The sequence below is a fragment of the Anabrus simplex genome, chromosome 2, assembly GCF_040414725.1.
Source record: "Anabrus simplex isolate iqAnaSimp1 chromosome 2, ASM4041472v1, whole genome shotgun sequence".
Lineage (NCBI taxonomy): Eukaryota > Metazoa > Arthropoda > Insecta > Orthoptera > Tettigoniidae > Anabrus > Anabrus simplex.
In genome coordinates, this window is record NC_090266.1 from 667067835 (window position 1) to 667082245 (window position 14411).

The 14411-nt window shown below is 39.4% G+C and overlaps 1 protein-coding gene across 1 annotated transcript in view; it reads left to right on the plus strand.

Annotated features, from left to right (window-relative positions):
* LOC136863019 (RUN domain-containing protein 1) overlaps positions 1-14411 on the plus strand; it is a 164597-nt gene that overhangs the window by 58038 nt on the left and 92148 nt on the right. Inside the window, exon 4 of the mRNA XM_067139325.2 lies at positions 509-674. Coding sequence (XP_066995426.1) covers positions 509-674 — 166 coding nt within the window. The remainder of the gene's footprint in view (positions 1-508; positions 675-14411) is intronic.

The following is a 14411-nucleotide window of genomic DNA, read 5'->3' on the forward strand; positions in this document are numbered from 1 at the left end:
AGGGATGCCAAAGTTGGCATGCAGGCACCATACAGGTAAGATTAGGCAAACATAACCGTAGTAACATGTCACATGCAGAAGTCAATGAGATGTTTCCGTTCTGTGTTCCTTCTACCATATACTTAGGTGGTCCCATCACCTTCTCATAACCCAATCCTGTCTGTCCCCATTCTGTGCATTCAAGTCTCTATGACAATGGCTCTGCCTTCATGGATGTTATTATAGCTTAAAATGTGTTCTTTCAAGTAAAGTAGGTGTTCCGATAATTCATAACTCCTATTATTCTCTGCTACAATTTCTATCTTTCCTCTACACATCTTTCTGTGTGTCTTTTTATAAAAATATATTGCTGTGCAATATGGAACAATAATTCATTTACCATTCTCTTATTGATTTTTTTTTTTTTTCGCCAGTGAAAATGTTTCCAGTATGCCTTCTGTATACTTGACGAGTATGACTCATAGACTTCATAGTAAAATTATTCATGGTTGATTTGTGATTGATTTAGAATTCACAAGATTTTGAAGATAAGATGGTAGCCCAAAGGCTTAAACAAAAGGAGCTTATATCCCAGTTAAAGAAACAACTTGAAGACTTAGAAAAATATGCATATGAAACGGGAGAAGCTGGACTTCCACAGAGCATGATAATGGAACGCCAGCGGATCATTATAGGTGAGTCCTCTGTGATGAGATGTTAACATATGCGTAGTTGCAATGTATTTTACTGAAACACTCACCGATACTTCGATATTTGCTGTAGTGATGCTTTAAGTTTTCAAAGATGAGTATTTGATACACCAGATAAAAGGCATTTTTTTAATACTTAGTGGGAGAAAATTTGTGATGTACAGTTGCTCAAAAAAAATGAGCACGTGGTGGTGTGGGTTCCTCACATTACATTTTTTGTCAGACTTAATTTTAATTATTATCAAGACAGTGAGGGTAATTAAAATAAATGAAGTCATTTAAACTGGTAGTAGGTTAGGCCATTCTGAGTAAATTATGTCCTAAACAGTTTGGTCTATTTTTAAATGTCCAGCTCCATGGCTAAATGGTTAGCATACTGGCATTTGGTCCAAGGAGTCCCAGGTTCATTTCCCGGCTGGTCGAGGATTTTAACGTTCATTGGTTAATTCCGATGGTTTGGGGGCTGGGTGTTTGTGCCATCTTCAGCATCAGAGTTCATCATAGGTAGAGCCCCATTCTCACAGAAATGCAGATCGCATGTTAGGTGTCAACTCCAAAGACCTACACTAGGCCTCTCTGGATGTCGTATGCCATTAACCCTCAGCCCTCCATTTCTTTATGAACATGCTTGTCTCTCCAGCTCCATGTAAAAATCTGCTTACAGAGGGATAAATGACTGCACAAGCATATGGGCAGATATTTATAAAAGTAAAATAAATATAATACAAGTATAACACAATACTCAGGTGCAATGTTCAGCATTTTTAACCCTGAAGTTATCTCAGATAGTCACATTTTCATCGGTAATTGTGCTTTGTGTGGAACTTCTCAAAATGCTCACCAGGATGTATTCCAGGCTCTCTTGTACATGTGTTACAGAAAAACACTGTCTCACATTGTCGTCCCTTCACTCCTCGGTCACTGAAATCTGCATTCTTTACTTCTCTTTGGTGGATGATAATAAGTGAAGTGGGAACAACCATTTAGACCAATTAGGGGCGTAACCTCCTGAATGTTTCAATTGGCGTACTGGTTAGCTTCGCGCACAGTTTCCGTCAATAAGCCGTCGGTCATGAATAACTGAAAGGAATAAAGTTAACTCTTAGGTTTAGTCCTGTGTTGTGGTTTATAACTAGATGTATATGTGGATGGGATTCATTTGAAGTCAAAGTCTGAGTCACGGTAATCTTTCCAACCGTCAGTAGAGGTACCAATATAAATGGTCCGTTATTGGACATTATAAAATTTCCAGCTAGCTCATTCTTGGTTGCCAGCGTTTCGCCCTCGTGTGCTAGGGTGGGCTCATCAGTTGGTACCTAGCACACCTACCAATACGCTGGCTAGTGCATACCGTGGAGGCCACTGCGTAGGCTAACTGGAGCCACCGGCAGTGCCAATGCAGTAAGAGACTTTGTCTCATCACTAAAAATTGATGCCTGCTTGGCCATCAGATGATATAGATGTTGATTCCCATAGGGAATCTGAAATATTTGTCCTGAATGAGCAAATTTATAATACCAATATAAATGGTCCGTTATTGGACATTATAAATTTGCTCATTCAGGACAAATATTTCAGATTCCCTATGGGAATCAATATCCAGATCATCTGATGGCCAAGCAGGCATCAATTGTTAGTGATGAGACAAAGTCTCTTAGTGCATTGGCACTGCCGGTGGCTCCAGTTAGCCTACGCAGTGGCCTCCACGGTATGCACTAGCCAGCGTATTGGTAGGTGTGCTAGGTACCAACTGATGAGCCCACCCTAGCACACGAGGGCGAAACGCTGGCAACCAAGAATGAGCTAGCTGGAAAATTTATAATGTCCAATAACGGACCATTTATATTGGTATTATAAATTTGCTCATTCAGGACAAATATTTCAGATTCCCTGTGGGAATCAACATCCATATCATCAGTAGAGGTACCATCATAGGATATAAACTTCATGGTTTTGATCCGTATTGAATTGTTATCACATTAATAATTATTAAATTAATGTCGCATGGTCCACCTTTTTCAATACTATATTATGCAATATTATTGAATTACATTACTAAACTAGGGACCAGTTTCAGCCCTGGCTGGCCATCTTCAGCCTTAATGTAATACATCTAATAACTGCACAAACATATGGACAGATATTTATAAAAATAAAATAAATATAATACAAGTAAAAACAATACTCAGGTGCAATTGAAATTGTAATGATTAACAGTGATGGAACTAACAATTCTGCGAATATCAATACAAGAAAGAGTCTGGATGATGAGCATACTCCAGATGCTAAGAATTTAGAGCCTAATGTATTTTTCAGATTTTACACTTAACTAATCCCAGATTTAAAGTTAATTGTGTGTTTGTACATTCGTTTTCATGTAAATTGTGTGTTTTTACATTTGTTTAGTTATTAGATGTATTACATTAAGGCTGAAGATGGCCAGCCAAGGCCGAAACTAGTCCCTAGTTTAGTAATGTAATTCAATAATATTGCATAATATAGTATTGAAAAAGATGGACCATACAACATCAATTTAAAAATTATTATTATTGTGAGTAGGGGTACCAGCACTGTCATTGTATATAATTTTATCGTTATCGGATCTTCATCGCTGAATTAACTAACACAGTCTAATTCTGCAATAACTTCATCACCAATGAATTAAAAATTGCTCCCACTATCACTCAAATCATTATCACATTTGTCTAAAAGTCTCTCTTATTACTTCTCATGCTCCTCGAACGATGCCATGTTGCTAAGCAACGTCTGTTTACAAACTTGCATGGTCTTAAGAGAATCCTCCACAAAGACTGATTTCAAAGAGATTTAAGCAATACAGGACTTCAAATTGTCATCAACAGATGGCAGTAGGTTCCTATGTCTGTGATTCATGCGCGTGTAACCCAACAAAGGAGTTACACTTTAATGAAAATCATGTCGGGCATTGCCCGACATAGGATCTGTGCGCGATAATTTCGTTGTCAGGCATGGCACGCCACGTGAGTTCTAAGGGTTAAATTAATTTAAAATTAAGTTGTGAAAACCCAATGCTTCTAGGTTTTCAGGAACTCAAGTAGCAGTAGAAAACTACTGCACATTTGCAATAGCTAAACTGAATTGAGGCGAGGCGAGGGAAGGTCAGTGAAGGAAAGTTGCTGCATACTCCAAGCATGACTTTGCCTATTGGCAAGGGCGAGGTAGTCATCTGATATGAGAATAGTGCTGTCATCATGGAAAATCCCTTCGTAAAGAAATTGTTATTGTTGTTGTTGTTGCAACATCACATAAAGGATTGGTATATTTGGACTGGTAGTACTGTGTAACCTACTTAGTAAGTGTGGAGGTCATCAATTGATTGATTGATTGATTGATTGATTGATTGATTGATTGATTGTTGTCATTGTTTTAAAGGACAAAATAATTTTGATGATCAGCCCCAGTGTGGAAGTACATTTGAAAACATATGTAAATGTCTGTCGAGCACTGTCCAACATATATGTTACCTGGTCCTACCGAAATTTGAACACAGGGTTCAATGGAGAATGACTAGGGTAAAATAAAAAGGAGAAAAAACACTCTTCACTATGGGAAGGGTTAAGGGACGAAATAAAAGAAGAGAAACAGAGTGACTTGGCCCTGCGGTTAGGGACGCGCAGCTGAGAGCTTGCATTCGGGAAGTAGTGGGTTTGAACCCCACTGTTGGCAGCCCTGAAGATGGTTTTCCATGGTGTCCCATTTTCACACTGGGTAAATGCTGGGGTTGTATTTTAATTAAGGCCATGGCCACTTCCTTCCCACACTTAGGCCTTTCCTATCCCATCGTCGCTTTAAGACCTACCTGTGTCGGTACGAAGTGGAGCAACTTATTGAAATAAAGGAAAATAAAGCTCCTCACTGTACTAAGGGTAAAGCGGTTGGTCAGTCAGTTAGATATCTGCCCTTCAATGTTGCATCCCAGTTTCAGATTACGGTCAGTGCATGTGAAATTTGTGCGACATCAGAACACGCTTCTCCACTATCTCCAGTTTCTCCCGTCAATTTAAATCCAGTAATACATAATCAATCATCCATCATCATCCTGAATAGTGCAATGGATTATCAGCCACTGAGTGATGCCGTTTTAAGAGCAGTTGCCATAACTAGGAGGAAGATCAGACTTGTTCAAATCTGGCTGCTGGTATTGTGTTATTCTCAGTTCATAGCTGAAACTCATAAAGGGTGTTCTGTTCTGGGTTTTTAATTAATACACAATAAATCTCATCCATCAACCTGACTGCTGGCCTGAGTGGCTCAGTTGTTTAGTCATCTTTCTGAACCTAAGTTTTAGGGTTCAAATCCGACTCAGGTTGGTGCCTTTAAAGGGTGCTTTAAAGATAACTACTCTGTGTCGCTGGGTTCTGGCACATTAGAGAACTCCTGCAGGACAAAATTCCAACACCCCAACTTCTGTTACCGAGCTCGATAGCTGCAGTCGCTTAAGTGCGGCCAGTGTCCAGTATTCGGGAGATAGTAGGTTCGAACCCCACTGTCGGCAGCCCTGAAAATGGTTTTCCGTGGTTTCCCATTTTCACACCAGGCAAATGCTGGGGCTGTACCTTAATTAAGGCCACGGCCGCTTCCTTCCCACTCCTAGTTCTTCCCTGTCCCACCGTCGCCATAAGACCTGTCTGTGTCGGTGCGACGTAAAGCAACTAGCAAAAAAAAATAGCAACTTCTGTTAAGAACTAGCATTTAGGATGGACATAAAACAAGTAACATTATTACATTCAACCTGACTGTTGTTTGAGCTCTCCTGTATAATTTTGATATTAAAAGAATTCATTACAGCTATTTACACTAATCAGTAACCTGTTCAGTCATACCATTTTCACAAACATACAGAAAGTTCCCCTAAATCTCTGCCAGACAAGAATCCACATTCCACTGTATAGGAAAAGTCCCTATAAATTCATAAAAAAATGACTGATAATGGAAAAATGAAGAGGTATTATCCAAGCAAAATATATGACAAAATTGTTTCAGTAATAAGTTTGCAAGGCTGCACAACACCGAGATTTAAAAGTTACAGGGCCTAGACCTAAATTTGAACACATAAAAATAGGAGAGTATAAGGATAAGTTGTGCTTTACGTAAAGTTTCATCCCAGTGTTCTGAATGTTTCAGTTAGGAACTGCAAATACTGTTGGCCTGTCAAATGCGCTGGGAGTATGAAAGGGCCAGTGATTTTGTCCTCGATGTTTCCTGCCCATATGTTCAATGAGAACCTATGTTGAAAGAGGTTCTGAACAATGTGAGGGGTATTTTCTTCACTCCAGATATAGGCGTCATAGAAATTTATTATTCCTTGGCATGTGAAAAATGATTCATCTGGTTGTTGGTGTTGTTTTCTCAAGAACCGCTGACAAAATCGTAGCCTTCAGGGAAGATTTACTGCTTGGAAGTTTTGAACATGTTGCACGTGATATGGGTACAACAACTGCTCATTAAATAATACTGACAAAACCAGAAGAGATAATGAACAAATAGGAAGAATATTTCAGTGAACTGCTGAACGTGAGAAACCGATGTTTAGAGAAGGTATTCAGGCAGCAGGAATAAGAGGAGTAACAGAGATGGAATCAAACATTATAATGACAGAGGCTGAATGAGCCATTAAAAAGATGAAAAAGGGGGTAGCTGTGGGAGTAGATGAAGTAGCCATAGATATGATCAAGGCTGGAGGACCAGCAGGACCCCAGTGGATTAATAGAATACTCAAGTGTGTATTGGGAGACAGAAAAAAGTGCCCAAGGATTGGGAGAAGGGGGTTATAATATTAGTATTCAGGAAAGGAGATAAAAAGATATGCGGCAAATACCTAGGAATCACCATCATCTCCCATGTTGCTAAGGTAATGAAAATGACATTTGAAAGAAGAATTAGAAAGTGGAAAGACAGTTACAAGAGGAAAAATTTGGAAGGTCATCACTGGCATCCATTGTCATTCTGAGACAGATCATGGAAAAGAGCTGGGAATATGGGAAGGATATAGTAATGACTTTTATAGACATTAAAAAAATAAATAAAAAAAGCATATGACAGCATCCCAGAACAAAAGTTTGGGAAGGCGTGACACACAAGGGCATTGGCAAGGAACTAGTAACAATGATAAAAGCAGTATATGACAACTGTTTCAGCCATGTCAAGACAACAATGGGTAGAATAGAATGGTTTGGAATTGACATTGGGCTAAAACAAAGGAGTGTGTTGTCACCTTCACTGCTCGTAATAGTGATGGATGGCATTGTAAAGGCAGCAAGGGAAGATTATAGAGGGGAAAGAATGAATGTGCTGATGTGATCTAGGGAGATGATGAGGAGGTACGACGACAGCTGAATGTACTGAGTAGTAGGATTGAACAGTGGGGATTGAGGATTGCATATTAATGGGGAGAAGAGCAAGACATTGGTGATGAGTAGAAGAAGTAAAAAAAAAAAAAAAAAAAAAAAAAAAAAAGGAAAAGGAGTTATCAAAATTGGAGACAAGGAACTGGAAATAGTAGAACATTTCATATACTTGGGAGGTGAACTGACAGAAAATGGAAGAAGGGATATGGAAATTATTAAAAGGTTATAACTGTGGAGTGCATTTTACCATGATCTACAGAGATTAATGTGGAATAAAAATGTCCCAATGAAGGCTAAAGAAGTGTTGTACAATGGATATTACCTATAATGACATATGCAGCAGAAACCCAGACAGTGACTCAGAGAGATGAAAGTAGAGTTCAGGCAGTTGAAATGAAATTCCTGAGGAGTATGGTACAGAAGACAAGGAGAAATAGAGTGAGAAATGTAGGCATATGAAAAGAGCTAAATGTGCAAAAACGAAATGACAATCTGGAACAGAACAGATCAAGGTGTTTTGGACATGTCAAGCAGATGAAAGAAGGAAGACTGCCGAGACAAGCACTGGAAAGACAGAAATGACAGGGAAGAGAGGATGAGGAAGATCAAGATTATGATGGATGGACTCTGTGAAGAACAGCATAGGACAACGGAACCTGGACTGGAACACAGTGTTGGATGAGGAATGGTAGAGAGACAGGAGGAAGTGGACAAACCGTATTTGCCCCCAGTCGGTGTCAGCTGGGAAAGGGAAAATGATGATGAGGCACATGCATACATACAATTAACACATCACCGGTGCAGGTATTCTATAAAATACATGTTTGTACCCTTTTACTGAATAATTTTAAGTTGGAAATTTCTTTTCAAGACTTGAGGGTAATGAATTGTACAGTGTAAACATGTGGTCACTTAAACATTTTATACCATGCTGTGAAGAATATGAATATGATGCGTTGTTTTTTGTTTTTTTTTCGGTGTTGTAACAGTGGATGGAATTGCTGAAGTTGAACTAAAAGCTGTGGTGGGACAACCCTTCAATAAATTTGAAGACAGTAATACAGAATAAGGCCTTGATCAAAAGTGAAACAGGTAAAATGTTTGAAACCTGAAATGGAAAAACTGGTGGTACATCAATTGGCCAAGTAATGAGCTGATAGCCCTCTTTTGAAAAATCTCTAAAGCGTGAATTATACTTTTAGAACAATTTCCCCAAATAGATAACATGAATGTAAAGTGTTAATGAATAAATTCATAATAACATTTTTTAAGCTCCCATATGGCAATAACTTGTTTAATATATATAGAACACCTCTTATTGGGGAAACTTTTTTATTAATAAGGTCAACATGGTCTTGTCATTTTAAGTGTTCATTCAGTATTAACTCAAGATGTTTTTTAGACTTAATTCTCTTAGTTAGTTGATTATTTATATGTTGGGCCTACATCTGGAATGTCAGATAAAATAATTGACTTTCTGTGAAAGTGAACATACTGTCGTGGAAAAAAGTATAGATACCCGAGTTAATTTGTTAATAAAATGTTTATCGTTTGTCTCAATAGAAACAAGCTATACCAAAATTTAGATTTTATTCTACGTTTAATTATGCGGAGTAGAAATTGTTATCATTCCCAGTTAAAATTTTAATGCATATCGAACAAAAATGTGGCGGTAATTCGTCCATTTCCAACGGAGTGCTCGCTTTGAAAATTCATCATTGATCTGATCGTTACCAAACTTTAATATGTCTTAAAGTAACTTATTGTTGATCTGTATACCAAGTTTTTATTTCATCTGATATTTATGGAAAAAAATGTAAATTTTGTGAAACAACATTTTCTCATTACTGGGAGATCATAGCTGTAAAAAATTTGGCTTGTTATGAAGCTCATGAGAATGTCAGGCTAAAATTAAAACTAAATTTTGCCTGCATGCAATTGTTGTTTTTATATTTATATTTAATTGGGTAGTTGTGGGAGAAGAAAGCAGCCTACCGGCCGGCGAGAACAATGCACTTAGCCCTGGAAACCCTAGCGACATTGTTGGGTTGAACATCAATTGGACGTTCCCTGCTGTACAACAAGTGGATGTTCATTGTTTTGTCAGTTGTTTAAAATCTTTATTGGACTAGCGCTCGGTATGTCAACGATAGAATTATGTAGTATATCTCTTTTTCGCCATAAATTGCAGCTTATGAAAAGGACTTCTTCGTTTCATTATTGATTAATGCATCGGTGCACTTTGCAGAATTATTTGCAAACTTACTTTCTTTAGAAGTAGAGAAGTCATTGTTTCTTCAGAATGTCTCACTTCTATGTGAACGAGAATCGCAGGCAAAATAAAAGATACTGTGAGAATCTTCACTGCTTGGTTCTGAAAGGAATGCAAAGGTTGCATGTTTATCCTTCATTGTTGACTTTTCCCGGGCAGGAAAAGTTTAAACCCCTAGAGTATGTGCCAATTAAAATCCTTTTCTTTGTCAGACTCCGTAACTGAACGGTGAGCGTGTTGGTTTTCGGATACAAGGGTCCCGGGTTCGATTATTGGCCAGGTCATTGAAATTTATCTTCACTGGGGGCTAGGTGATAGGGCTTATTCGAAGTGTATCGTCTCTTCAAGATATCAATAGTAGTGGTGGGATGCGTTCATCTTCTGAAACGTTTTGTATTTAAAGTTCCGGGTGAAGTGAGAAAGTAGCACTCGTGCATCTAGCATGTTATTCCCTTATTCCACTTTCTCGCCCCACAACACAACACATTCAGTGTGAAGTAGCTCTACATGACTCAAAGCTGATCCAGAGCAGTGAGAGTTCAGTTGGTGCAGCAGATAAGCCAACTGGGCAACACCGCTCGGCAGATACGTGCTTTCTTCTCTCAAAACCACTCAATTAAATACAAATTAATATAAAAATCAACAATTGCATACAGACAAAAAGCAGTTTTAATTTTAGCCTGACATTCTCATGAGCTTCATAACATGCCAATTCTTTTAAGGCTATGATCATCCAGTGATAAGAAAATGTTGTTTTACAAAAAACTTGGTATACTGATCAATAATAAGTTACTTTAATATGTGTTAATGTTTGGTAACTGTCAGATTAATACACTGACTGACAGAGCAAATGCAACACCAAGAAGGAGTGGTCAGAACTTTATGCCAATTGCAGGGTAGACTGACGTCACTGAGGTATGCTCATGATGTGAAATGCGCCGCTGTGCTGCGCACGTAGCGAACGATAAATGGGACACGGCGTTGGTGAATGGCCCACTTCGTACCGTGATTTCTCAGCCGACAGTCATTGTAGAACGTGTTGTCGTGTGCCACAGGACACGTGTATAGCTAAGAACGCCAGGCCGCCGTCAACGGAGGCATTTCCAGCAGACAGACGACTTTACGAGGGGTATGGTGATCGGGCTGAGAAGGGCAGGTTGGTCGCTTCGTCAAATCGCAGCCGATACCCATAGGGATGTGTCCACGGTGCAGCGCCTGTGGCGAAGATGGTTGGCGCAGGGACATGTGGCACGTGCGAGGGGTCCAGGCGCAGCCCGAGTGACGTCAGCACGCGAGGATCGGCGCATCCGCCGCCAAGCGGTGGCAGCCCCGCACGCCACGTCAACCGCCATTCTTCAGCATGTGCAAGACACCCTGGCTGTTCCAATATCGACCAGAACAATTTCCCGTCGATTGGTTGAAGGAGGCCTGCACTCCCGGCGTCCGCTCAGAAGACTACCATTGACTCCACAGCATAGACGTGCACGCCTGGCATGGTGCCGGGCTAGAGCGACTTGGATGAGGGAATGGCGGAACGTCGTGTTCTCCGATGAGTCACGCTTCTGTTCTGTCAGTGATAGTCACCGCAGACGAGTGTGGTGTCGGCGTGGAGAAAGGTCAAATCCGGCAGTAACTGTGGAGCGCCCTACCGCTAGACAACGCGGCATCATGGTTTGGGGCGCTATTGCGTATGATTCCACGTCACCTCTAGTGCGTATTCAAGGCACGTTAAATGCCCACCGCTACGTGCAGCATGTGCTGCAGCCGGTGGCACTCCCGTACCTTCAGGGGCTGCCCAATGCTCTGTTTCAGCAGGATAATGCCCGCCCACACACTGCTCGCATCTCCCAACAGGCTCTACGAGGTGTACAGATGCTTCCGTGGCCAGCGTACTCTCCGGATCTCTCACCAATCGAACACGTGTGGGATCTCATTGGACGCCGTTTGCAAACTCTGCCCCAGCCTCGTACGGATGACCAACTGTGGCAAATGGTTGACAGAGAATGGAGAACCATCCCTCAGGACACCATCCGCACTCTTATTGACTCTGTACCTCGACGTGTTTCTGCGTGCATCGCCGCTCGCGGTGGTCCTACATCCTACTGAGTCGATGCCGTGCCTATTGTGTAACCTGCATATCGGTTTGAAATAAACATCAATTATTCATCCGTGCCGTCTCTGTTTTTTCCCCAACTTTCATCCCTTTCGAACCACTCCTCCTTGGTGTTGCATTGTCACTGTCAGTCAGTGTACTTTTAAAGTTATGAATTTTCAAATTGAGCGTTGGAAGTGGAAAAAAATACTGGCACATTTTTTTGTTCAACCTGCGTTAAAATTTTACCTAGTTACGATATAAATTTCTAGTCCACATAATTAAACGTAGAATAAAATAAGCTGACTTTTGGTATAGCTTGTTTGTGTGTGGGACAAAGGATAAACATTTCATTAATGTATTAACTCAGGTGTCTATACTTTTGTACATGACAGTAGACTATTTTATTAACATTAATAGAGAGCTTGTTCTGGAATAACCATGGTTATTTAACATTAATATCTTATTTCATTTGTTTTATTAGATCTAACACGGTATCTCCTGAATAGAATATGCTTGTATCATCAACAAAGGCAGTAAGAGATCCATATAAAGGGCATTTAATATCATTTACGTAAATTAAAAACAGCACTGGGCAGTGTACTGACCCTTGAGGAACACCAAACTGAGTAGAAGCAACAGTACTATCTTTACCATTAACAAAAACATACTGAATTCAGTCCTGTAGGCAGTTTTATAACCAGTTCAGAGGCAGGTCTCTAATTCCCAAAGTATTCAGTTTCGACAGTGTGAAAGGCTTTTTTGAGGTCTAGAAATAATCCATTGACAAGCTTATTTTTATCTGGCGCACTCTCTATCTTTGTGATGACATCAACAGCCAGGTTTAAAGTACTGGAACTTTCTCTGAAGCTGTACTGATGACTATAGAAAAGGTTTTTAGATTTTAAAAGTTGGTTAGTAGCGACTTCACACAGATTTCTAGTACTTTTGACAAGGGAGGCAAATTAGATATTGGGTATAATTACCCATATCAAGCATGTTAAAAAACAGGAATCACTTTTGCTTCTTTAAGAGCTGAAGGAACTGTTCCTTCTTCAAAAGAAAAGTTAATCAATTTTGCTATGTTTCTGGAAATCACATTTCTATATTTCTTAAAATCAGCAGTGGGGAATAATCCATTGATGTTTTTTTTTTAAGATTTCCAATGATACCAGAAAATTATATTGCAGTAATTGGGGAGGAGAAGAAACTATGAGAGTTTAAGTAAGATACTTTTGGATTATTTAAAGATAGTTATGGTATATTTGGCTTGCTTAAAACATTCTGAGCATGCCTGGTGAAAATTCTGTGAAGCAGGATGTTGCCTTACTACACATAGTCCAAGTGAGGATCTCTCCTCTAATGAGTTAGGGACCACGAGTGGATTGTATAGTCCTAGCCGCCTGAGCACAAGGAGGGCCATGACTCAGAATATGTACCTGTGAGGAACTTGCACAATACCATGCTTGAGTTAATTTTTTTTTTTTCAGTGCATGAATTGAGCATATAGAAGAGATAATGATACAAAGGGTTTTCTGAATAGACAAACTAGATGTAGTGTTTATCATTGCAAATAGCAAAGTTATACTGTATTTTTAAGATTCATAAGGAATAAAGATGAGAAATGGTGATTATAAGGAGTAAATTTGAAATAAGTTTGGATCTTATAAGAAGTGATTGAAAACAGGAATTTTCCTCAATTTGAATAACTAATAGTTTTTCAGAAAAAAAAAAAATATTTGAAATGCCAAGCGAGTTGCTACATGGTGCAGGTCATGTAATTGTAAGCTTACCTTCAGAACGTGGTGGATTCAAACCACATTATCGGCAACCCTGAAGACAGTTTACCTTCGTTTCCCATTTTCATACCATGCTAATACTAGGGTTGTACCTTAACGCCACAGCAACTGCTGCTACCCTGCTAGTTTTAGCCCTTTCCCATTCCAGCATCTCCGAAAACCTGTATGTGTTTAGTGCAGCGTTGAACCACTAACAAAAAGAAAATATGCTAACACAGTCGGCAGCCCTGAAAATGCTTTTCTGTGGTTTTCCGTTTTCACAAAATTGAAGATCTGTCCTTATTACACTCTTGCGAACTACAAAAGAGGCTGATCGTTGACCAACTGCCAGGGAGATAGATTTGCTGAGATAGTCAGCTGGTGTCACTGGATTGGATTATGTTTCCAGGGTAAAAATCAGAAAATGATTCAGTGTTCGCCAACCCAGGGGAAAAAAATGTGTGGGGGATGACTATGATAGTTTGGACATGTGTGGTGAACAGAAGCAAATATGATTGCAAAGATGAACTACACTCTAGGAGTCAGCAGAAAGAGACCCAAGAGATAACCTAAGCAGCAATGGGGTGAAACACTACACAGTGACATGAAGATTGTAATTCTACACTCCAACATGGCCCTCAACCAAATTAAATGGAGATTGCAGAGCTGTATTGGGGACCCTGTTGCTAGGCAGGACAAATGCTGATAAAAATTGTGAAGTAGAGTGTTTTTAAAAATACTTATTTCTTAAGAAATGTTTATCAATCAAGTCTCCATATTTGTTTTATTAAATACTAGCAATTACCCGCGGTTTCGCTCGCGTGGATGTCGTAATTTGATCAAATTTTCTTAGCATTGTAGTAAGACATTATCTGAAAATTCCTAAAGTAGAAAACTTACCCAAAAATTGAGTTTCATGTACCCCAGAAATTCTTTGTAAACCATGTTTGTGGTATTACCTTTTGGGGCTAAGACGACCATGCGACATAGAATTGTATATGTGAGGAACAGTCTTCTCTCAAGTCGAAAAAATAAATACTTGTTTCTTTATTTTCAAAGGAGATTCCAAACACCTATTCCCACATCTGTAATATCTTCAGTTTTTGAGATAAACATAAGTATCCCAATAAAAAGAATTCAACCCCTTGATCATTCCTACCCCCACCCCCATCTAAGTGTATTTTCCAAACACAA